General features: G+C 39.6%; 1 protein-coding gene across 1 annotated transcript; it reads left to right on the top strand.

Annotated features, from left to right (window-relative positions):
- Window positions 1-295: 295 nt before the first annotated feature.
- LOC129704049 (pancreatic triacylglycerol lipase-like) lies at window positions 296-24,177 on the top strand. The gene is made up of 13 exons (XM_055646918.1): window positions 296-349; window positions 430-478; window positions 7,322-7,476; window positions 11,915-12,037; window positions 13,332-13,466; window positions 13,559-13,667; window positions 14,772-14,891; window positions 14,977-15,096; window positions 15,241-15,359; window positions 21,116-21,245; window positions 21,342-21,453; window positions 22,451-22,618; window positions 24,021-24,177. Exons 2-13 carry the CDS (start codon window positions 430-432, stop codon window positions 24,091-24,093), a joined length of 1,413 nt encoding a protein of 470 aa, XP_055502893.1. The 5' UTR covers window positions 296-349; the 3' UTR covers window positions 24,094-24,177.
- Window positions 24,178-24,941: the final 764 nt, after the last annotated feature.

The raw sequence follows: 24,941 nt of genomic DNA on the forward strand, positions 1-24,941 counted from the left end.
TATTTACTATTTCTGCAGCGTGATAATTTTTATTGCAGCTTTAAACAATATCGGGCAGCTTGCACCCATATAAATCACTTTATTATATCAGAGATAAGCAATTTGAAAACAAAACATGAAATGTTTCCAAATTCAAAATATCAATTTGTGACATCATCCACGTATTGCACTCATAAAGTTATTTTCATTGGTTGAAGTTTCTCATGGAATTAATTTGTCATCTGTCTGTTTCACATGAATAAAAATAGCTACAAAGCAAACAAGAACATGGTGTATATATATATATGTGTAAGCATGTTGTAAAGAGCCTTCAGTTGGTTGCTGTTGTCAAGCTGAGCCATCTGCTGATGTCAGTAAAGTAGAATTTTTAAATATGTTACTTTTCAGTCAAGATAATGTTGTAACTTCTTCTTTCACATTTCTTTGCAGATGTTGTGGCTTGTAATCGTAGCAGTTACTTTGGGCAATGTGGTGAAAGGTAAGAACAAAACAATAGAGATTAAAACAGTGTTCCCAATAAAGGTCCCGGTCCAAAACGTTGCCTGTCCATTTCCCTCCATAGAGATACCTGATCGGTTGAGTTCCTTCAGCGGTGTGCTTTTTTTGATCAAGTTTGCAGCACGTGCCTCCCAATAAAGGTGTTGCTCGTCTTACTGTTATCAAGTTACTGTCAAGACAACAATACATTATATCTAATATTTCTTCTCCCAAATGGCATGATTCCTTAATTTATTCTTTCCGCTGTTTGACTCTCCAAATTAATCTGGGCATTTCCGTTTGACAAATTAGCTTTTGACATATTTGTCACAGGTTGCAAAACTCGGCAAATGAGCAGAGGAATTAACTGCAAAGAAGTTGTGTAGATATAATATACAACAAAACAATTTCTACCTTGTTGTAGCAATGTTACAACATTTTGAGCTTTAAAAAATCAAGTGTAATTTATCCCATCAGATAAAGCATAAAAAGAAGTTTAATTTATCACCTAATTCACTTTCATATCTTCAGTATTTAAAAAGTTATGGCCATTTTCATACTCGGAAATTAGCATCTTGTTCTCTATTGCTTTACCATTGACTTAACACAAAAGCTGTGATCAAGGACAGTCAAATGGCCATAACTTTCTTAAAAATTAAGAGAACTAAAATGAATGTTCAGTTATTTTAGATTGAAGCATTCTGAAACAAATATGAAACAATCTTACTTAGATGACTTGAAATTAAAGCATATAATTAGTTAGTTACCTAATTGTAGCTAGTTACAAAATTCAATTACTAGATCTAAACATCTATCAATTTCTTAAGAATAGATTAACATTTTTAAATAACCTAAGTGTCCAAATAACATTCACACAAGAATTCACAATATAACATAATTTTTAAATCTCATTGTCATGGATATATAGGCCAAATGGAAGGAGTTTAATACCTGTAAATTAATGGCCATTTAAATCAACTTGCCTGTGGGTTTTTCTGGAACGTGACCATTTGGAATGTTGCGGTTTGCAGTGACTGAGATCCCCATACCTGCATGGAAAACACTGCCCGTTGGTATGGGGACTAAATCACCATTTCGCAGCTTAAAATATGAACTAAAGGTATCTTAAGGAACACTTTTATACATAAAAATATACCGCTTTCTTTTACCTGTCGCCTACATGAAATCTGTCCCCGTTGTCGGCGTAGACGGCTTCAGAAGCTGATTTTAAAATCACTCCAGCGCTGAACGAGTCGGGCGATTTAAAATAAATAAATAAATAAATAAATAAAATAAACAGAATGCCCGTCGGAACGATTCTTCAACAAAATCTTCCACTCCAACCAAATATAATCCAGGACAAGGTAAGACAAAAACGCGTTTTTAACCCCGCCCTACCTGCCTTCCGCCCCCCCCCCCCCCCCCCCCCCCCCCCCCCCTCAAACGCGCCAAAATCGTGCACATGGCTAGTGGCAGAATTGCAGCGCCGCTGAAGGTAAATATTGTAACATACCTACTTGTTGTAATCGTGCTATAAGGCATAGCATTATTTGTGCAGATACATTTTTAAGGTCCCTACACTCCTTTCCCCAAGTAACATAATCAAAACAATGTTAAAAGAGGTTCAATAATTTTGATGTAGGGAAAAGGTGAAAATCAGAAACTGGATCTGGACAGTTGGTCAATAACACTTCAGGCACTTGCTCAAATCTCAGAATTAGTACCATCGATGGCGTAAATATATGTAGAAAAATTAGTTTACTGACCAGTGTTTGACCAAGAAAGAATAGAACCTGGATTGATAATAGCACAATTCCTATGACCAAAATACGGTGGCGATGCAGATACTGAGGCAATTTGAGACAAAAGGAGCACATATTCCGTGCATGCAAAGTCCTTGCAAGCAGAAAAGACATGAATAATGATGTAATCTTTAGTTTTACTTTTAGTTCAGTTAATTATCACATGTACCAAGTTATGGTGGAAAGCCTTTGTTGTGTGTTGACCAGTCAGTGAAAAGACAATACATGATTATAATTGAGATACAGTGTACAGATACATGATAAAGGGAATCATGTATATTGCCAGATAAAATCCAGTAAAGTCCAATTAAAGATAATCCGAGGGTCTCCAATTAGGTGCTCAGGACCGCTATCAAGTTGTTGGTGGGATGGATCAGTTGCCTGATAACAGCTGGGAAGAAACGGCCTCTAAATCTGGTGGTGTACGTTTTCACACTTCTATACCACTTGCCTGAAGGGAGAGGGGAGACGAGGGAGTGGCCAGAGTGAGACTTGTCCTTGATTATGCCAATGGGCTTGCCGAGGCAGCCTGAGGTATAAATGGAATCAAAGGAAGGGAGGTTGGTTTGTGTGATAGTCTGGGCTGAGTCATAGGGTGAATATGTCATACATTTGGTATAAATTTGCTCGATGACCTCTGTCTGGTCAGGGCGAGTGAGGAGCTCATAGAGAGGAGTTATAAGGAGGTGGTCACTCCAAAACCACAGGAGAGGGACATGTGGGTCACGCTAAGGAAGGGCAAGGGGCAGAGGCAGGGACGAGTGAGTACTCCAATGTCGGTACACCTTGCAAATAAATACTCCTGTTTGAGTACGGATGGGGATGACAGCCTGCCCGGGGGTAGCGACAGCGGACGGGCCTCCAGCACAGAGACCGGTCCTGTTGCTCCGAAAGGCAGGGCCAAAAAGAAGAGGGCAATAGTAATTGGGGACTCTATTGTTACGGGGTCGGATAGACGATTCTGTGGACGCAGTTGGGAGACCAGGATGGTGGTCTGCCTCCATGGTGTCTCAACGCGTCCAAGATATCCTGAATTCAGAGGGAGAGGAGCCTGAGGTCGTGGTACATATAGGTACCTATAACATAGGTAAAAAAAGGGAAGAGGTCCTGAAGGGAGGATTTAGGGAGTTGGGAGGAGAGTTAAGGAAAAGGACCAAAAGGGTAACAATCTCAGGATTACTGCCTGTGTCACGCGACAGTGAGAGTAGGAATGGAGCGAGGTGGAGGATAAATGCGTGGCTGAAAGACTGGTGCAGAGGGCAGGGATTAAAGTTTCTGGATCATTGGGACTTCTTTTGGGGAAGGTGGGACCTGTACAGAAAGGATGGGTTGCACTTGAACCCGAGGGGGACCAATATCCTGGCGGGGAAATTTGCAAAGGCTACTGGGGAGACTTTAAACTAGAATGGTTGGGGCGAGGGACTCAAATAGAGAAAGCTAGTAGACAGAATGGGAGGCAGGAAGCAGAAAAGGGAAGCACTCGGACACAAGAGGAGAAAGAAGAAAAAGGAAATAAACAGAGAATAAGAGGCGGGGGGTTTTTTAAATGTGCATATTTTAATGCTAGGAGCATTGTAAGAAAGGTGGATGAGCTTAGAGTCTGGATAGACACTTGGAAGTATGATGTTGTGGCGATCAGTGAAACATGGTTGCAGGAGGGCTGTGATTGGAAACTAAATATTCCAGGATTTCGTAGCTTCAGGTGTGATAGAATTGGAGGGGCAAGAGGTGGAGGTGTTGCATTGCTAGTCAGGGAAGATATTACAGCAGTGCTTTGGCAGGATAGATTGGAGGGCTCATCTAGGGAGGCTATTTGGGTGGAACTGAGAAGTGGGAAAGGTGTATCAACACTTATAGGGGTGTATTATAGACCGCCAAATGGGGATCGAGAATTGGAAGAGTAAATATGTAAGGAGATAGCAGATATTAGTAGTAAGCACAAGATAGTGATTGCGAGAGATTTCAACTTTCCACACATAGACTGGGAAACACATTCTGTAAATGGGCTGGATGGTTTGGAGTTTGTAAAATGTGTGCAGGATAGTTTTTTGCAGCAATACATAGAGGTACCTACTAGAGGAGGGGCAGTGCTGGACCTCCTGTTAGGAAATGAGACGGGACAGGTAGCGGAGGTATGCGTTGGGGAGCACTTCGAGTCCAGTGATCACAATACCATTAGTTTCAATATAATTATGGAGAGGGTCAGAACTGGACCTAGAGTTGAGATTTTTGATTGGAGAAAGGCTAACTTTGATGAGATGCGAAATGATTTAAAAGGAGTGAACTCGGACATTTTGTTTTATGGGAAGGATGTAGAAGAGAAATGGAGGACATTTAAAGGGGAAATTTTAAGAGTACAGAATCTTTATGTTCCTGTTCGGTTGAAAGGAAACAGTAAAAATTGGAAAGAGCCCTGGTTATCAAGGGAAATTGGACATCTTGTTCGGAAAAAGAGGGAAATCTACAATAATTATAGGCAGCATGAAGTAAATGAGGTGCTTGAGGAGTATAAGGAATGTAAAAAGAATCTTAAAAAGAAATTAGAAAAGCTAAAAGAAGACAAGAGGATACTTTGGCAAGTAAGGTGAAAGTTAATCCAAAGGGTTTTTACAGCTATATTAATAGCAAAAGGATAACTAGGGATATAAAATTGGTCCATTGGAGAGACAGAGTGGACAGCTATCTGCAGAGCCAAAAGAGATGGGGGAGATATTGAACAATTTATTTTCTTCGGTATTCACTAAGGAGAAGGATATTAAATTATGTGAGGTAAGGGAAACTAGTAGAGTAGCTATGGATACTATGAGTTTCAAAGTAAAAGAAGTACTGACACTTTTGAAAAATATAAAAGTGGATAAGTCTCCAGGTCCTGACAGGATATTCCCTAGGACATTGAGGGAAGTTAGTGTAGAAATAGCCGGGGCTATGACAGAAATATTTCAAATGTCATTAGAAACGGGAATAGTCCCCGAGGATTGGCGTACTGCACATGTTGTTCCATTGTTTAAAAAGGGTTCTAAGAGTAAACCTAGCAATTATAGATCTGTTAGTTTGACTTCAGTGGTGGGCAAATTAATGGAAAAGATACTAAGAGATAATATATATAAGCATCTGGATAAACAGGGTCTGATTAGGAACAGTCAACATGGATTTGTGCCTGGAAGGTCATGTTTGACTAATCTTCTTGAATTTTTTGAAGAGGTTACTAGGGAAATTGACGAGGGTAAAGCAGTGGATGTTGTCTATATAGACTTTAGTAAGGCCTTTGACAAGATTCCTCATGGAAGGTTGGTTAAGAAGGTTCAACTGTTGGGTATAAATGCAGGAGTAGCAAGATGGATTCAACAGTGGCTGAATGGGAGACGCCATAGTGCATAGTTCCTTGATGGTTGAATCTCATATAGATAGGGTGGTAAAGAAAGCTTTTGGTATGCTAGCCTTTATAAATCAGAGCATTGAGTATAGAAGCTGGGATGTAATGTTAAAATTGGACAAGGCGTTGGTGAGACCAAATCTGGAGTATGGTGTACAACTTTGGTCGCCCAATTATAGGAAGGATGTCAACAAAATAGAGAGAGTACAGAGGAGATTTACTAGAATGTTGCCTGGGTTTCAACAACTGAGTTACAGAGAAAGGTTGAATAAGTTAGGTCTTTATTCTCTGGAGTGCAGAAAGTTAAGGGGGGACTTGATAGAGGTCTTTAAAATGAAGAGAGGGATGGACAGAGTTGATGTGGACAAGCTTTTCACTTTGAGAATAGGGAAGATTCAAACAAGAGGACATGATTTCAGAATTAAGGGACAGAAGTTTAGGGGTAACATGAGGGGGAACTTCTTTACTCAGAGAGTGGTAGTGGTGTGGAATGAGCTTCCAGTGGAAGTGGTAGAGGCAGGTTCGTTGGTATCATTTAAACATAAATTGGATAGGCATATGGATGAGAAGGGAATGGAGGGTTATGGTATGAATGCCGGCAGGTGGGACTAAGGGAAAATAATTTTTCGGCGCGGACTTGTGGGCCGAGATGACCTGTTTCCGTGCTGTAATTGTTATATGGTTATATGAAGCTGTACATAAAATGTAACATGCCAATATATATAAATTGAAGGATAGATATCAGCCAGACTATCCCTAGTGTTATACAACTATTCCCTAAACCTATTATGCCCAGGTAACTGGACATATATATGTCTTAGTGTAAAATCATCATTATGTGGTTAACTTTTTAAATCATTAACTTTCTGTGCAAAATTGCTACCTCTGACACTGGCAGACAGATTGAGAAAAAAATAGTTTATTGAAAACCATTCCTCAAAACATTGTTTTTGATTTGTTTTAATTTTCATTACATTATCAAAATTGATGAAGCTGCAGACAATGAGGAAGGTCTGGCAAAGTTTACCGCGAGATATGCAGTAGATCAGCAATAGAAATGGCTGAAGAAATGGCAGATGGAGTTTAATCTGGGCAAGTGTGGGGTGTTGCACTTTGGGAGGTCGATTGCAAGGTGAAAATATAAGACAAGATCCTTAACAGTATTGTGTAGGAAGGAACTGCAGATGCTTGTTTAAACCGAAGATAGGCACAAAAGGCTGGAGTAACTCAGCGGGACAGTATTGACGTACAGAGGGATCTTGGAGGCCATGTCCATAGCTCCTTATTCAATGTGTAGAAAGGAACTGCAGATGCTGGTATATAACAAAGAAAGGCACAAAGTGAAAGAGTAACTCAGCAGGTCAGATAGCATCTCTGGAGAAAGAGGATGGATAATGGTTTGGTTCTTCAGAGTCCGAAGAAGGGTCCCGATCTGAAATGTCACTCAGCCTTTTACTCCAGAGATGCTGCCCTACCAATTGAGTTACTCCAGCACTCTGTGTCTAGCTCCCTATTCAATGTTCTTTTTGACAGATTTTCTTCATTGATTTAATTCACTTCTTACTAACACTGGCTGAGCTAAATGAGAGGAGAATAAAAGTTGCCTTTTATATATATTTTATATATCCCAATTTATGAAATTTGCTTATGAAGTAACTTCTCTTTACAGCGGCGGAAATCTGCTACAACAAAATAGGCTGCTTTACTGACGATGTCCCATGGGGTGGAACAAAAGAAAGACCAATTAAAAGACTACCTTCGTCTCCAGAGAAAATTAACACACAGTTTTTGCTTTGGACGAGAAGGAATACAGCAGCTTTTCAGGTACTGTTCATGTTACTCTTTTCTTTCATAACTTAAAATGAGGTTGAATGCAATAACAACTTGACACATTGAAAGAAAAAAACAGAAAATCCAAGAGATCCACCAGCATCTAAAAGGTTATAAAATGTTAACGTTTTGCCCCATATCTGAATTGGAAGATTTGATAATAAACTGATATTATTTGAGTTGGAAAGAGTAGGAAGTGAAAACTGGTATAATGGGAGGAAAGAAAATTGAGATGAATGAGGAAGAGGAGAGAATTAAAGACTATATTGGCTGGGTCCATTTGCCCCTTGAACGATGGGCAATAAGGCATGACCTTACGGGGGATTGAAAGTCAGGATGGGCATTGAAAGGGTAGATGGATATAACCTTTCTCCCAGGGTAGTCGAGTCTAAAACTAACTGGCTTGGGTTTATGAAGGGAAAGATTTAAAGGGGATCTGAAGACAAAGCTTTCACATAGAGGGTGATGAGTACAAGTGTGAGCGGAAGTGGTCGAGGCAGGCACACAATGTTTAAAAAATATTCGGACAGGTACATGGATAGGGAAGGTTTGAAGTAATAGAGACCAAATGCAGATAAATGGGACTAAGTCATCAGGGACACATTTGGCTGAAGGGCCTTTTTCCATGCTGTATAACTCTATGGACCTATAGATATATAACCTTGTTAAGTTTTAAAGATCATTAGAAAAATATTGCAGAGATATAAAAAGGTGTAGGATGTAAAAAGTCATGTAAAAATAGAAGGTGTGGGATGAAAGAATTACAGATAGAGGGATGAGTAACTATGGGAAATAGAAAAGGCCAGAACAAGGGAAGGGCATTGAACATAAAAAGCAAAACACAAATGTAGGTGAATGCACACCAAGCTATTCCAATTAGGTACAGAAATAAATCAAGGGTACAGTGCCCCCATAAGGTCGAGGTGTGTATTGGTAGAGCAGAACACGCACTGGTGAGCAGAACACGCACTGGTGCAATGTGTCAGTGTAAATCCCAGGTCTGAGATTTCAGGGTATTCCAAATGATACCAGGCACTGAGTAAAAATAAGCTCAGAAGTGGAGAAATAAATGGGGTAAAGAGCCATCAATCATAAAAAAGAAAAGAAAAGGAAGATATTAATCTGTGAGGAGGTAAAGAAAAGACATTAGGCAGTAGAAACAAGGAAAATTAAGCAAAACGATAGGGACAAAGGTGCATTATCAGTGCAAACGAGGAAGAGAATTGTCAAGCACTTTAAAAAATACTGAAGAAGAAAAATCATGTGAGCTCAAGGACAAAACTTAAAATCAAATCGAGAAGCCAAACAAAGAATCATAAAGGATAGTACATATGAGAAAGTAAATATAATCCAAACGAGAAAACAAATCTATTTCTCAAGATTGGTGCACAATCTTTTAGTAGGGAAGGTCAAATGGACAATCCAATCATTTCTGGTCATTTCACAGCACTCCAGAAATTAGACAGAGTACGTTTAGGCTCTACTGTCAAACGGCTGATACAATTATAGCGTCAGCACACACGGGTGGCACCAATCTCCATGCTTTGTTGCTTGGAGCATTGACAACTTCTTTCCTGCTTGCCAATATTCCTTTATAATAACTCCCAACATTTCCTACCTTAATTCTCTTACCATTCCATCTGGCCTGTGAGCTAATAATAGAAGCATCATTTCTGCCGATGCAGACCCATAGAGTCATGGCAGCTCGTTCCATATAACCATTGCTCTTTGCGAATAAAAACTCCTCGGGGTCTATTAAATCTTTCCCCCCCTCACCTTAAACCTATGTCCTCTTTTTCTTGATTCCCCTACTCTGGGCAAAAGACTGTGCGTTTACCTGATTTATTCCTCTCGTGATCTTACACACCACTATAAAATAACCCCTCATCATCTTGCGCTCCAAAGATTAACATTCTAGCCTGCTCAGAATCCTGGCAACATTCTTGTAAATCTTCTCTGCACTCTTTCCAGCCTGGCATCATCTTTCTTATGACACGGTGACCAAAACTGACACAATACTCAGAATGTAGCCCCACCAACGTCTTATACAACTGTATCATAACCTCCCAACTTCTATACTCAGTACTCTGATGATGAAGGCCAATGTGACAAAAACCTTCTTGACCACCCAATCCACCCTTGTAGCCACTTTCAAGGATCTATGCACCTGCACTCCTAGATCCCTCTGCTGTACAACATTTCCCAGAGCCCTACCAATAATTGGGTAGATACTGCCCTTTTTATACTGCACAAAATGCAACACCTCACACTTCTCTGTATTAATTTCCATCAACCATTGCTCAGCCTACCTGCCCAACCAATTGAGATCCTGCTGCAATTTTTGACAACCATCTTCATTATCAACAATACCACCCACGTTAGTGTCATCTGCAAACTTCAAATCCCTCTGCATTGAGGTTACTTCACCTCCTTAAAACCTATAGTGTAAACCTGCAAACTCTGAGTGGCAGCAAGGTTGACATCAGCCAAATGTAACTTCTGGATCTAAATTGGATGGCCAGAGCTGGTTTTGACAAAGAAATTGAATTGTCATTCAGAAATAATTTATATTTATGCAAGTAATCCTGATCTTTAATTTAGTGACATTTTACACAGAGCATCAAGCAACAGTCGTTAGACATAACCTCCATTATGTAACTGCTTCCACCCCTAAATTGTCATTACAACTACCATTTCAATTAAAATCATTCTCACATGGAGCAATTTCATCTACTCGTGGAAAGTTTTATTTCATTTTTACTTTACAGCTTTTAAAGATGTAGTGACATAAACAAATCTAAAATGTGAATGATAGCAGGCAGTGTGATCATGCATCATTGAAACACCATTAAGAATTTGAGAGTTGTATTAAAAAGAATTTCCTTGAAGGTGACATTGTTGCTTTGGAAATTTAGTTTAGTTTAGTTTAGAGATACAGCATTGAAACAGGCCCTTCGACCCACTGAGTACGTGCAATCACCCATACATTAGTTCTATCCTAAAGTGGCTAGTGGGGTTGCCGCAAGGCTCAGTGCTGGGATCCCAGCTATTTACAATATATATTAACGATTTAGACAAAGCAATTAAATGTAACATCTCCAAGTTTGCGGATGACACAAAGCTGGGTGGCAGGGTAAGCTGTGAGGAGGATGCTATGAGGCTGCAGGGTGACTTGGATAGGTTAGGTGTGTGGGCAGATGCATGGCAGATGCGGTATAATGTGGATAAATGTGAGGTTATGCACTTTGGTGGCAAGAATAAGAAGGCAGATTATTATCTGAATGGTGTCAGATTAGGAAAAGGGGAGTTGCAACAAAACTTGGGTGCCCTTGCACTGAAAGTAAGCATGCAGGTACAGCAGGCAGTGAAGAAAGCCTTCATAGCGAGAGGATTTGAGTACAGGAGCAGGGAGGTCCAACTGCAGTTGTACAGGGCCCTGGTGAGACCACACTTGGAGTATTGTGTGTAATTTTGGTCTCCTAATTTGAGGAGGGACATTCTTGCTATTAAGGGAATGCAGCTTAGGTTCACCAGGTTAATTCCCGTGATGGCGGGATTGACATATGATGAAAAAATTGATTGTCTGGGCTTATGGAATTCAGAAGGATGAGAGGGTTTCTTATAGAAACATACAAATTCTTAAGGGATTGGACAGGAAAAATGTTCCCGATGTTGGGGAAGTCCAGAACCAGTGTAAGAATAAGGGATAGGCCATTTAGGACCGAGATGAGAAGCTTTTTCACCCAAAGAGTTGTGAAACTGTGGAATTCTCTGCCACAGAAGGCAGTGGAGGCCAATTCACTGGATGTTTTCAAGAGAGAGTTAAATATTGCTCTTCAGGCTAACAGAATCAAGGGATATGGGGAGAAAGCAAGAACGGGGTACTGATTTTGGATAACAGATACAAAAAGCTGGTGTAATTCAGTGGGACAAGCGGCATCTCTGGAGAGAAGGAATCGGTGACGTTTCGGGTTGAGACCTTTCTTCAGATGATCAGCCATGATCATATTGAATGTCGGTGTTGGCTTGAATCAAACCCGAGTCTCTAGCGATGTGAGGCTGCCACTGTGCCACCGTGATGTCTATGTTATATGTAATTTTAGGAAGAAACTACAGATGCTGGTTTATACCGAAGATAGACACAAAATGCTGGAATAATTCAGTGGGTCAGGCAGCCTCGCTGGAGACAAGGAATAGGTGACGTTTTGGGTCGGAACTTTTCTTCAGACTCTCTTCAGACAGTCTGAAGAAGGGTTCTGTCCCGAAACATCACCTAGTCCTTTTCGCCAAAGACGCTATTTGACCCGTTGAAGTACTCCAGCATTTTGTATCTATCTTTACATATAATGTTATATGTTATTAAAAGTACATAAACAGGTAACAGTAATGTAATATAAAAGTAGAATTCCATTATTGTTTACTTTCTCTGCAGGAAATTACAGTTGATCCTGCAACAATTGAAAGTTCTAATTTTGACCGAACAAAAAAAACACGGTTTGTTGTTCATGGCTATATAGACAAAGGAGAGGAATCGTGGCTGAGTGACATGTGCAAGGTACAAAAGCAAAATGGAGTCCATACAACATGCAGGATGAATTTATGTCTATATAATGTTTAAAGTTAATGTAAAAATTAATTTTAATAATCTTCTTATTAATATGCATTTATTCATTTTTTTAAGGATGTAGTCAATGGTGGCAAGGCGCGCATTTAATGCCCATCACTGATTGTCCTTCAGAAAGTGGCAGTGCGGCTCCTTCCTGAACTGCTGTAGTCCATTTAATGAAGGCATCTTTGCAGAGCCAAGGGGTAGGGAGTTCCATGATTGAGGCCCAAAGGCAGTGATATCTTTTCAAGTCAGGATGGTTTGCGACTGTGACCACTAGTGTTTCCCTTCCTGCTTTTCATTCACTCTTCAGTGGGAGGGACCATGGGTTTAATAGGTGCGGCTGGGATAGGCCAGACAATAAGCTGCAGTGTATTTTGTATATGTCAAAATATATCTATTGTATATTTTATACCCACCTGTTCTCCTCTCAGTCAACTCTTCCAAATCGTTAACTTTTCCAGAGTGTATCCTTGAAAGACTCCTCAATTTTCTGACCCCTATTGTGCTCATCTCTCCAACACCCCAACCTGATTGTATCTGAAACTCATTCTGATCACCTACTCAATTTAACATGCCCCAAAATACTTTCTATTGCTATATATCTCTGCAACTGGTCCTTCCACTACAATTGATTCCATGTAGTGTCATTATCCTTTAACCTACTAATGATATTTCCTCTCATCTTTCTCCCCAGTCGCATTCAGTCTTGCTATCCTCACACTGCTCACATTTGCCTCTACACTACACATTCTCCATAATATCCCCTTTTCAAAGTTACAGGAGATTAGTCTTGGGCCTTATGCACAATAGAATAGCTGAATTTGGAAGTGCCACACAAAACTGGAACAAAACCCCATTGCTCATATCATCTTAATGTGTGATTTTAGGTCAGGTTGCGTTTATTATTATTATTTATAGGGCGGCACAGTGGTAGAGCTGCTGCCTTACAGTGCCAGTGCCCGGATTCGATCCTGACTACAGGTGCTGCCTGTACAGAATTTGTTCATTCTCCCTGTGACCACGTGGATTTTCTCCGGGTGCTCCGGATCTCCCTCCCACACTCCAAAGATGTACAGGTTTGTAGGTTAATCCGCTTTTGTGAATTGTAGTAAATTGTCCCTAGTGTATTGGATAGTGCTAGTGTATGGGATAATCGCTGGTCAGGTTGGACTTGGTAGGCCGATTGTTGTGTTTCCACACTGTATCTCTAAAGTTTAAAATCTATTGATCTATTTTTAAGGCAATGTTTGAAGTGGAAGATGTGAATTGCATTTGTGTTAACTGGTTACGTGGCTCACTGACTTTATACGATCAAGCTTCAAACAACGTCCGGGTTGTTGGTGCAGAAATTGCCTACCTAATTGAGGTGTTGGAGGTAATGTTAGACTTACTGAAGGGTTGCAATAAATTTAATTCCAAAAGGAATAGAATTGTTGGATTAAAGTCTATACATTCATGTATGAACAGAAAAATTTTAACTATAATCGTTCCGAGACTCACATCATTGGCCATAGCCTTGGCGCCCATGCTGCCGGAGAAGCAGGGAAGCGAATCCCAGGGATTGGAAGAATCACAGGTAAACACTTCAGCAAAAACAACTTATTAAAATAATGTTAACTGAAATCAGAAGTTATTCTCCTATATTTTAAGCACTTGTTTTCTACCGCGAAGTTGGAATCGTCCCCCAAGGAATTCCTTTGACAGTGACAAAACAAAGTAATGTTTTGGTGCTAGGAGTCAGTGTTCTTCAGTGCATGCACAATAGATGAGGGCTGTCATACTCATTTTGTCTAAGAGCAGATAGCTAATTAGCCAACACAGTTTGTGCAAAAGACAGAAATGTGAAACAATACTTTATAAAAGCCAAGAGAATTCATTGATGCAAATGTTTAGAATTTAGGCATTCAACTGTGGAATTAGAATTTGATTTGGATCTAGATGAGAATCAGGTGATTTGCATCTGCCAGTTTCAAGGATTTTGTGTGAAATAATTTTGGAAATTGTCGAATTAGGTTCCAGCCTGCACTGTGTAAAATTATACATAATTTGGTGCTAATTGGCAATCTGACAGAGAGATGAACACTCTGATGACAACAGCCATGGGACTGGTACTCACGCCAGGAGTATAAACTAACACTAGATGCAACTTGTAAATTTGTACATTCCGCAGGATACAATCAAAACTCTGCTATTGCTGAATTATGATTCCACTGAAGTCAACAGAAATGAGAGCAGAATAGAAAGATGAGATTAATTTCTAGCTCCTGCTATTTAAATCAAAGTCTGTGAATAAAGTTGGCTGATCTGAAATGTGTGACCTGATCTGCAGTGTATTTCCAGCATTCTGTTTTTAATTTAATATTCCTCAGTACTGGTAGGAAACATGGGCCCTATGGAACTGTGGATATATAAGCTACTTGGGACCATAAAAAAGGATTGATATTTATGCAATAAATTTGAGTTTTACTCAATATTTTCTGCTCAGGAATTAGCCTCCTCTTTTTAAAATTACTTACACCTTGAAGAATATGTGCGCAATGAGCATCTGGGTATAAAATGTAAACGCAAGTATATTCTGCATGTAATATTTCTAACATAAAATAATCAAAATGCCTATGGAAAATCATAGGGAATTGCTTGGTTTGACCAAAGTTTGACCTGAATTTATTTACCACCACAGCTCTGGATCCTGCCAAGCCCTTTTTTAAGAATACACCTATTGAAGTTAGAGTGGACCGTTCTGATGCATTGTTTGTTGATGTCATCCACACCAATGGTGCTCCACTGATTCCTTATGTTGGTAAGATGTTCCGTGGATTATCATGGAGTAATTAAACCATTACTTTTTTTGTTGCCTTCTAATTGTAAATTAATTAATGTGACAGGCTTTGGACTACTTGAACCTAGTGGACATCTTGACTTCTATCCAAATGGTGGAGAATTGATGCCAGGATGTGACAAAAATATTATTTCAACAATTATTGACATTGATGGCATTTGGGAAGGTACAAGTATTTACTAACACCGTGCATGTTTTGACCATCAAATATCATTTGTCATATTGTACTCATCCTTTAGTTAGTAAGAACTGATTTACCAATGTATTTTCTTGGAATAATTTGTACAAATGTTTGCTGGTTCCTTTAAAGGCACTCGTAACTTTGCAGCTTGTAACCACTTACGGTCATATAAATATTATACAGAGAGCATCACAAGTAAAGATGGGTTCTTTGGAATTCCATGTAACAACTATGATGATTTTACAGCAGTAAGTTATTTATTTGAATTTCTCTTAATCATTGCATGACTAGAAGTGGTACTATACAGTTGTACACCTGCCTCATGGTTCCAATGACCTGGGTTTCATTCTGACCTCTGGCGATGTCCATGTGGCGTTTGCATGTTTTCCAGGCAATTGCCTGTTTAGACCCCATTTGCCATCCACATCTCAGACATGTTTGCTATCAGCTTAAATGATTACTGCAAATCACCTCAAGTCTCAGTGGATGGGGAAGAAATGGGCAGAGGTGATGTGTACTTGAGAGAAAATTAGTTAACAGATATGTAAGTGGAAGGATTGATGGAATTGTTCTGAGAGCTGGCATAAACTTAATTGGCCAAAGGACCTCCTTTTATGTAAAAAAAAATGAGTTTTTTGATCTTGTGCAGTGAATATTTAATACTATAATTTTCAATGGGAAAATCCTGCCACTACTTCATAATCAAATCCTAACAAACCTCAAACACCATTGAGTCATTTCTTTGTTTATGCTGAAATCTGTAGACAGTAATGTAAGGCATACCTTTATAACAATTATGGCCAGGGACTGCTCTCACCCTAACCATGGACTGTTTACTCTCCTACCATCCGGGAGGCGCTATAGGTCTCTCCGTTGCCGAACCAGCAGGTCGAGGAACAGCTTCTTTCCGGCGGCTGTCACTCTACTCAACAACGTACCTCGGTGACTGCCAATCACCACCCCCCCAGGACACTTATTATTATTTATTCAAATCGTTTGCTATGTCGCTCTTCCAGGGAGATGCTAAATGCATTTCGTTGTCTCTGTACTGTACACTGACAATGACAATTAAAATTGAATCTGAATCTGAATCTGAACAATTACTTTTTATTAAAAATGAATCATGCCCCAATTTCAATAATTCACCAATTTGAACTAACAGTGGGGAATGTATGGAATGAACTGCTGGAGGAGGTACTATTGCAACATTTAAGAGACATTTAGACAGGTACATGGATAAGACAGGTTTAGAAGGATATGGCCAAAACGTAGGCAACTGTGACTAGTGTAGATGGAACATTTTGGTCGGTGTGGGCAAGTTGGGCCGAAGGGCCTGTTTCTACACTGTATAACTGTAGGACTATGATTATAAACAACATGGGAAAATGGGAATTTGGGTAAAACGAATGTAATAATTAGATTATTTGAATTAAGTAACTTTGAATTAAGACTGCAATTGGTAAAGTCTACTAAGATCCTTGGCACACTCAATGATATGGCTTTCTCCTTAGCCAATATTAGATTCTAAAATAATGAATTGTTCTAGGAGCCAGCTGCTGCACTCTTGTAAATACATTTGAATGGAAAGTATTTATGATTTTGCGAAACAAAACAAGCCATCTTTCTTTCTCTATTCTGAAGCCTTTCCACTCACTCACTCATGAATCACATTTAATTTATGACTTTCTAAGACTGCTGCACCATGAGGGCCTGCACGTTGGAAATTATACCAGGGGTCTTGCCAGTTTTTTGGTGTGGCCGCTGGTTGAGCCGAGATGGGGAGGAGGGAGTTGCTGCAGCTCAAGTGAGGAGGGAGCATGGCAGGAATCGAGATCTGCCAGAATGTTTCTTCATGGGGAAAAGCTCAGGTGATGGGAGGCAGGAGGACAGAAAAAATATCTTGGGATACACCCTTTTCACACCTTTTTGAGGAATCCTCCCGAAGTTCTCCCCTATCCACTGGCCCGAAGTTGGGCAAGAGTGACCATAATATGGTTGAGTTCTTCATTAGGATGGAGAGTGACATTGTTAATTCAGAAACAATGGTTCTGAACTTAAAGAAAGGTAACTTTGAGGGTATGAGACGTGAATTGGCCAAGATAGACTGGCAATTAATTCTAAAAGGGTTGACGGTGGATATGCAATGGAAGACATTTAAAGACTGCATGGATGAACTACAAAAATTGTTCATCCCAGTTTGGCAAAAGAATAAATCGGGGAAGGTAGTACATCCGTGGATAACAAGGGAAATCAGGGATAGTATCAAAGCGAAGGATGATGCGTACAAATTAGCCAGAAAAAGCAGCATACCGGAGGACTGGGAGAAATTCAGAGACCAGCAGAGGAGGACAAAGGGCTTAATTAGGAAAGGAAAAATAGATTATGAAAGGGAACATAAAAGCTGACTGCAAAAGTTTTTATAGATATGTGAAAAGAAAGAGATTAGTTAAAACAAATGTAGGTCCCTTGCAGTCAGAAACAAGTGAGTTGATCATGGGGAACAAGGATATGGCGGACCAATTGAATAACTACTTTGGTTCCGTCTTCACTAAGGAAGACATAAATAATTTGCCGGAAATAGCAGGGGACCGCGGGTCAAAGGAGTTGGAGGAATTGAGTGAAATCCAGGTTAGCCGGGAAGTGGTGTTGGGTAAATTGAATGGATTAAAGGCCGATAAATCCCCAGGGCCAGATAGGCTGCATCCCAGAGTACTTAAGGAAGTAGCTCCAGAAATAGTGGATGCAATAGTAATAATCTTTCAAAACTCTTTAGATTCTGGAGTAGTTCCTGAGGATTGGCGGGTAGCAAACGTAACCCCACTTTTTAAGAAGGGAGGGAGAGAGAAAACGGGGAATTACAGACCAGTTAGTCCAACATCGGTAGTGGGGAAACTGCTAGAGTCAGTTATTAAAGATGGGATAGCAGCACATTTGGAAAGTGGTGAAATCATTGGACAAAGTCAGCATGCATTTACGAAAGGTAAATCATGTCTGACGAATCTTATAGAATTTTTCGAGGATGTAACTAGTAGAGTGGATAGGGGAGAACCAGTGGATGTGGTGTATCTGGACTTCCAGAAGGCTTTTGACAAGGTCCCACATAAGAGATTAGTATACAAACTTAAAGCACAAGGCATTGGGGGTTCAGTATTGATGTGGATAGAGAACTGGCTGGCAAACAGGAAGCAAAGAGTAGGAGTAAACGGGTCCTTTTCACAATGGCAGGCAGTGACTAGTGGGGTACCGCAAGGCTCAGTACTGGGACCCCAGCTATTTACAATATATATTAATGATCTGGATGAGGGAATTGAAGGCAATATCTCCAAGTTTGCGGATGACACTAAGCTGGGGGGCAGTGTTAGCTGTGAGGAGGATGCTAAGAGACTGCAAGGTGACTTGTATAGGCTGGGTGAGTGGGCAAATGTTTGGCAGAAACAGCATAATGTGGATAAATGTGAGGTTATCCATTTTGGTGGCAAAAACGGGAAAGCAGACTATTATCTAAATGGTGGCCGATTGGGAAAGGGGGAGATGCAGCGAGACCTCGGTGTCATGGTACACCAGTCATTGAAGGTAGACATGCAGGTGCAGCAGGCAGTAAAGAAAGCGAATGGTATGTTAGCTTTCATTGCAAAAGGATTTGAGTATAGGAGCTGGGAGGTTCTACTGCAGTTGTGCAGGGTCTTGGTGAGACCACACCTGTAGTATTGCGTACAGTTTTGGTCTCCAAATCTGAGGAAGGACATTATTGCCATAGAGGGCGTGCAGAGAAGGTTCACCAGACTGATTCCTGGGATGTCAGGACTGTCTTATGCAGAAAGACTGGATAGACTTGGTTTATACTCTCTATAATTTAGGAGATTGAGAGGGGATCTTATAGAAACTTACAAAATTCTTAAGGGGTTGGACAGGCTAGATGCAGGAAGATTGTTCCCGACGTTGGGGAAGTCCAGGACAAGGGGTCACAGCTTAAGGATAAGGGGGAAATCCTTTAAAATCGAGATGAGAAGAACTTTTTTCACACGGAGAGTGGTGAATCTCTGGAACTCTCTGCCACAGAGGGTAGTTGAGGCCAGTTCATTGGCTATATTTAAGAGGGAGTTAGATGTGGTCCTTGTGGCTAAGGGGATCAGAGGGTATGGAGAGAAGGCAGGTACGGGATACTGAGTTGGATGATCAGCCATGATCATATTGAATGGCGGTGCAGGCTCGAAGGGCCGAATGGCCTACTCCTGCACCTAATTTCTATCTTTCTATGTTTCTATGTTGCTCTGAGTTTCTGGGGCTTCTTTGGACAGTGTGGATGTGTCAGCATTGATACTGCCTGTTGCAGGAAGATTGTGAACTTCTACTTGATTTGGTAGGTGGTCTACAACTTTCCAAAAGGTTGTGCTTTTACATCAAATCAAAACCTTTTTTCAGTTATACTTTTGCGTGCGCTGTCATTTTTACATTTTAAAAAATGTCGCTGTAATGTTACCATGATGGCTCCACACCATTAAATTTGCTTTAGCTTCCAGTGTACAAACAGCTTGTAAATCCACATCTCAATGGCAACCTTACAATGGGTGCAATGTTTTAGTTTTAATTTTAGGGATACAGCATGGAAACAGGCCCTTCAGCCCACCAAATCCATGCGAACCTGTGATCACCCATTAGTTCTATCCTAGACACTAGGGGCAATTTATAGTAGCCAATTAATCTACAGACCTGTAAGTCTTTGCAATGTGGGAGGAACCTGAGCACCCAGGGAAAACCCACCTGGTCACAGGGAGAACGTACGAACTCTGTACAGCCAATACCCATTGTCAAGATCGAACCCATGTCTCTGGCCTGAAGTTATGACCTCTTCTCCATACTTTCTTGTAAAGTGTTTCCTTTATTTTTGTCAACTCAAGCATATCATTCATTTGGGGCTTTGATGACATAGCTATCTTACAGTGAAAGCAGCATCGCAAAAGGTTTATGACTTCCTACCACTTGTCTAAGAGACCGCATATTCAATCAGTATTTGTTTTTCCTAAGCAGCCAGGTTAATTTTTCACAGGCGTTGCACAGGATCTACTGACATACAAATCTTCTGAACCCACAAGTCACAGTTACAACAACTCTGGACAATATCCTCGAAGGGGTGACAACTAATATAAACGGTCCTTGTAGGATTTCACAGCCTGGGGCTGCAATATCACAGCACTTATATCCTGTTTCTGTATTTAAAAAAATATTAGAAAGCAAAATATGCTTTGATGTAGCGTGCAACATTTCACCAATCTAATGAAACAATCAAAGGTTATCCTATTTTCCTATGAGAAGCCGTCTAGCGGATGTTTATAGTGACTGTTATTTCAAAGGGCTGAAACGTTTTTTTATAAATAGATAAGTAGGAGGCAGTTTGCATCTGATAATGCCAGTAACTAACCATCTTTAATATGCCATAAACACACGGCACAGATGTACCCTTAGACATTATATGCACAAAATAGCTGACATAACATTGAAGTCACGTGTTAAATTTCAGGTAATGAGTTCAACACACATATGTTAGCCAAATTTCTAGCTCAATTTTGTTTCATGGTCTACTATTGTTTATCAGTTGTTCACCACAGTGCAATAAGGAGCAAATGGGGATAATAAAGCCATAATATTAGAGTTGACCTTGACATTTCAGTGTGAAATACTAATGTGATCATATTTTTATAGCTCTAAATCTGCTTTGTGCACATCTGCTTTTTGTGGTGTTTTGAAGGTAATATTTTAGCACAGGTACTTTCATGGCTTGTTGTAACCTATGCGCCTCTGAGATTTTGAAGTCCATTTTTTCCTTTAAATGGCACAAAAGGTCTTTACTATTAGCTCACAGATCAAAGTTTAATGGATTGTTGGTTTTATATTATTTTATTAATATTAGATTAAACTTCATTGTGGTTTTGAGGACTGATTATTAATGCACAAAGGAAGGCAGCTGCCATTGAAGAGGCCTTTACTATGTATTTTCTTTTCTAAGGGGAATTGTTTCAAGTGTCTACCAGAAGGTTGCCCACAAATGGGACACTATGCTGATACCTTTCCTCTTGGAAATGCTACAACAGAGCCTAATTTTTATCTGAACACTGCTGATGCTCCATCTTTTGCACGTATGTATATCTTCCCAAATACTTTCAGATTGCTTTTAAATATACACACTACAAGGAAACTGCAGTGAAATCTCTAAATTTGATCTCGTACCACAGGTTGGAGATATAGGGTTTTGGTTAAAATTACCAGTACCAAGAAAATCAGAGGATTCTTCAATGTGGCTTTATATGGTCCCAATGGAAACACTCGACAATATCGAATCGCACAGTAAGTTTATGACTGTAGTCAGGAGGCCAATGCTGTAAATAGTGTAATGGCGTGGCTATATATCATTCAAGAAGGTAGACACAAAATGCTGAAGTAACTCATTCAATAAAACTGATGTTTTTTTGTTATATCATTTATGTAATTATAATATGAAAACTGTTCTTGTGTTTTAGTTTTAGGTTTTGTAGTTTTAAAGATACAGTGCGGAAACGGGCCCTGCGGCCCACTGAGTCCGCACCAACCAGCAATCCCTGCACATTAGCGCTATCCTAGACACTAAGGCCAATTTACTATTTTACCAAGCCAATTAACCTATAAACCCTTACGTCCTTGGAGTGTGGGAGGATTCCGGAGCACCTGGAGATAACCCATGCAGGTCACGGGGAGAACGTACAAACCCCGTACAGACAGCACCCAGAGTCAGGATCCAATCCGGGTCTCTGGTTCTGTAAGGCAACGACTCTACCGCTACACCACCCTGTTGACCATGGTGTGGGCTGTTTTGACAAGGGCAATATTCATTGCACACTCTAGATGCTAACATTTCTTGCAATTTATTATTTTTTCACCAACTTAGCATGCAATTAGGAATCAACGGCAAAGTGCAGAATATATGGATCAAGCTGGAGGAGACTGAGTAATTGCTTTCAATTAATGGCATTTGTGATCAAGTTGGTTTTTAGCAACAGTCCAGCTGTTTTCATTTTACTTGGCTTTTTGATGCATTGTTACAAATTACTAGGTTTGCATGGCTGGAGTTTTTGTGGTAGTTCTGGCCTCCTGCTGCAACTTCAACAGATCAGTCATAATCCTGGAGAAACAGCCAAACAGTAGATGAGGGAATCTGCCAAAGTCCTACCCAATAAATCTAGTGAATCCTGAAGTTTTCTTTTTATGGTTTCTTGTCAGAAACCATGGGTTTACGGTATGGGAAAATTATCTGTGCATGTTAAATTGGCTCATTTTTGGACACTGACCAATATATTTTGCTCTGCAGAGCTCTGTTAGAGAATGGAAAAACATTCACAGCTGACATTGACGTGGAGAAGGATGTGGGGGCGATTACGAAAGTCAAATTTCTCTGGAATAATAAGTTACCAAACCTTTTTGGGCACAAAATTGGAGCAGAATCTATCACAGTATTAAGAATATTTGATCAGAAAATGCAAGTACACCTTTATTCTTAAATTATTGAACAAGTCTGACTTATCAAAATTGGTTTAGACATTTTGACAATATTGTGTGTGAGTTGTATGTCCAGAATACATCTGCTGTACACTAGATGTAGGAAATCTGTTAAAAACAAGTTGTATGATAGTGTTCCCATTTCACCATTAGGTAAATAACCATTATATTGGAAGATGGAAATCCCAAAACACCCTGCTAATATGATTAAACGTGCAAATGAACTGCATTTACTAGCTGGTGTAAAATAACATGATACATTGCCCAGTCACCCTCACGTAAAAGTCAAACTTCCATATACTTTTCCTGAAAATAAACTAAAATCATTGCAATATATTGAAGGTAATTTATTTTTGAACACTTAGCTAATTTTTAAAATCTGTGTTGCGAAATCGAGTGAAATGATTGGATTGAGTGAAATGATATTCAAGTATATCTACAATTTTAAGGGTCAGATTTAAGTTGAAACATTTAGGGTTAATGTTGAACGTAACTTCAAATATAATTCATTCAGAAATAAGAAGCAACTCATCCCTCCTCTGAATCTCTGCATCAGAGTATTTAAGTGTTCTTGAGTTATTTCTGAATGCTTGTTTCTCAACATTACCCTCAATACCAGGTTAGCCCTTCATCATCCTCTGCACATGTTGACCTTTGTCATGTGGCTTCAAAACTTGAATACAATTTCTCATTAACACCAGGGAAAAATCCAAGTTCTCCACTCAACATTACCAGCCAAATCTGGACCTCCAAAACCCAACCAATGATCTGTTCCTTCCTGAAAGTGAGACTACCTATAAATCTGGTTAGATCCCCACTCTCCACAAATGCTGCCTTCCTTCACTCAGCATTTCCAGCTATTGAAGAGTTGAAGTACAGGAAGGTTCCGCTAACAGGTTCAGGGTGAATTTGCTGCTCATTTCCTTTCACCCGTATCTCACGACTGGTTGAAATCAGGACCTAAACCTACATAAGGAATCTGTCCAAAATCGGATCAGTGAAATGTTTAAATTGGTTTTGGCTAATATACATCTGACATTCCATCCAGGGAATCATTACAAACAATAAAAGAGATTCAATGTACATTTATGATCTTTGGTGCTTAATTTAAAGTTATTGGACACAACATTCATTTAAGTATATGGCTTCCAAATAAATTGCTCTACTCTCACTAGAGCAATATAATTAATTTAGACTTCATAAAGAAATATGTGTGTGTGTAGTTTCAGTTGCTGTTATGAATGATCTCACAAGAATACATCAAAGCATATTCATACTATTTTATAGTCCTTCTTAGTCAAAGTTGATGAAATATTGAAATGCTGTTGATTTGTGTATTTAAAATACATTTATTTATTCCAAGATAATATTTTATGTTTCAGGTTTAAATTTTGTGGGTCTGGAGGTAAAGGTGAAGATATTCTACAAACTGTTTTGCCTTGCTCAAATTCTTAAAAGAGATGTATTTGTTCATTTAATTTGAGCTTTTGGAAATAAAAGTGGTCGTACAGTTTGATTGCAGTTTGCTTTGTGTTTCTCTGAGTATATTGGGCCTAATTGTGTTGGCCTGCGTGTCTCTCTACCTGTGCCCGCCTACAATTGGTATACAGGACCATCTCACTGGTTCAAAATGCCCCAAACTCAAGGGCTATAGTCTGACTGGGACAAGATAGAAAACTCAAAGTGAGGAAGCCCTACCTAGGAAATTTACATGAAAGTTTTGACTGCTGGCAAAGTCCTGTTTCCCCAGCTGTGCCAGCTGTGAAACCTATCAATTGTTTTAATAAACTTAAATATTCTGACATCCAGAGCTGTCCAAAAAGGATTCAAGGATATGGTTTAAAAATAATTAGTTGTTTACAAAAAACATTAAAAAAATGTAGAAATGATTATATTTATAAATTTAGTGCTTAGTAAAATCTTCCAGTGTGCTGCTGGCAATTTCATTAAGACTGGGTTCCATCACTTTCTCTGTTTTGGTGACTAACAGCGGAGAAAATTAACGGGAGTTTTAGTTTATTACTCTCACATGTACCGATGTACAAAGGAAAGCTTTTATTTGCATGCTATCCTGTCAAAGGGAAAACTATACATGATGTGCACAGATAAATGATAACGGGTAAAACGTTTATTGCAATATAGAGTCCGATTAAAGGTGAATCAAAGGTCTCCAATCAGGTAGATGGGAGGTCAGGACCACACTTTAGCTGATGAGAGGACTACCCAGCTGCCTGATAACAGCTGGGAAGAAACTGCCCCTGAATCTGGAGGTATGCGTTTTCAAACATCAGCTAGATCTAGAT

This window comes from Leucoraja erinacea, chromosome 15 (genome assembly GCF_028641065.1).
Source record: "Leucoraja erinacea ecotype New England chromosome 15, Leri_hhj_1, whole genome shotgun sequence".
NCBI classification, from domain to species: Eukaryota; Metazoa; Chordata; class Chondrichthyes; order Rajiformes; family Rajidae; genus Leucoraja; species Leucoraja erinaceus.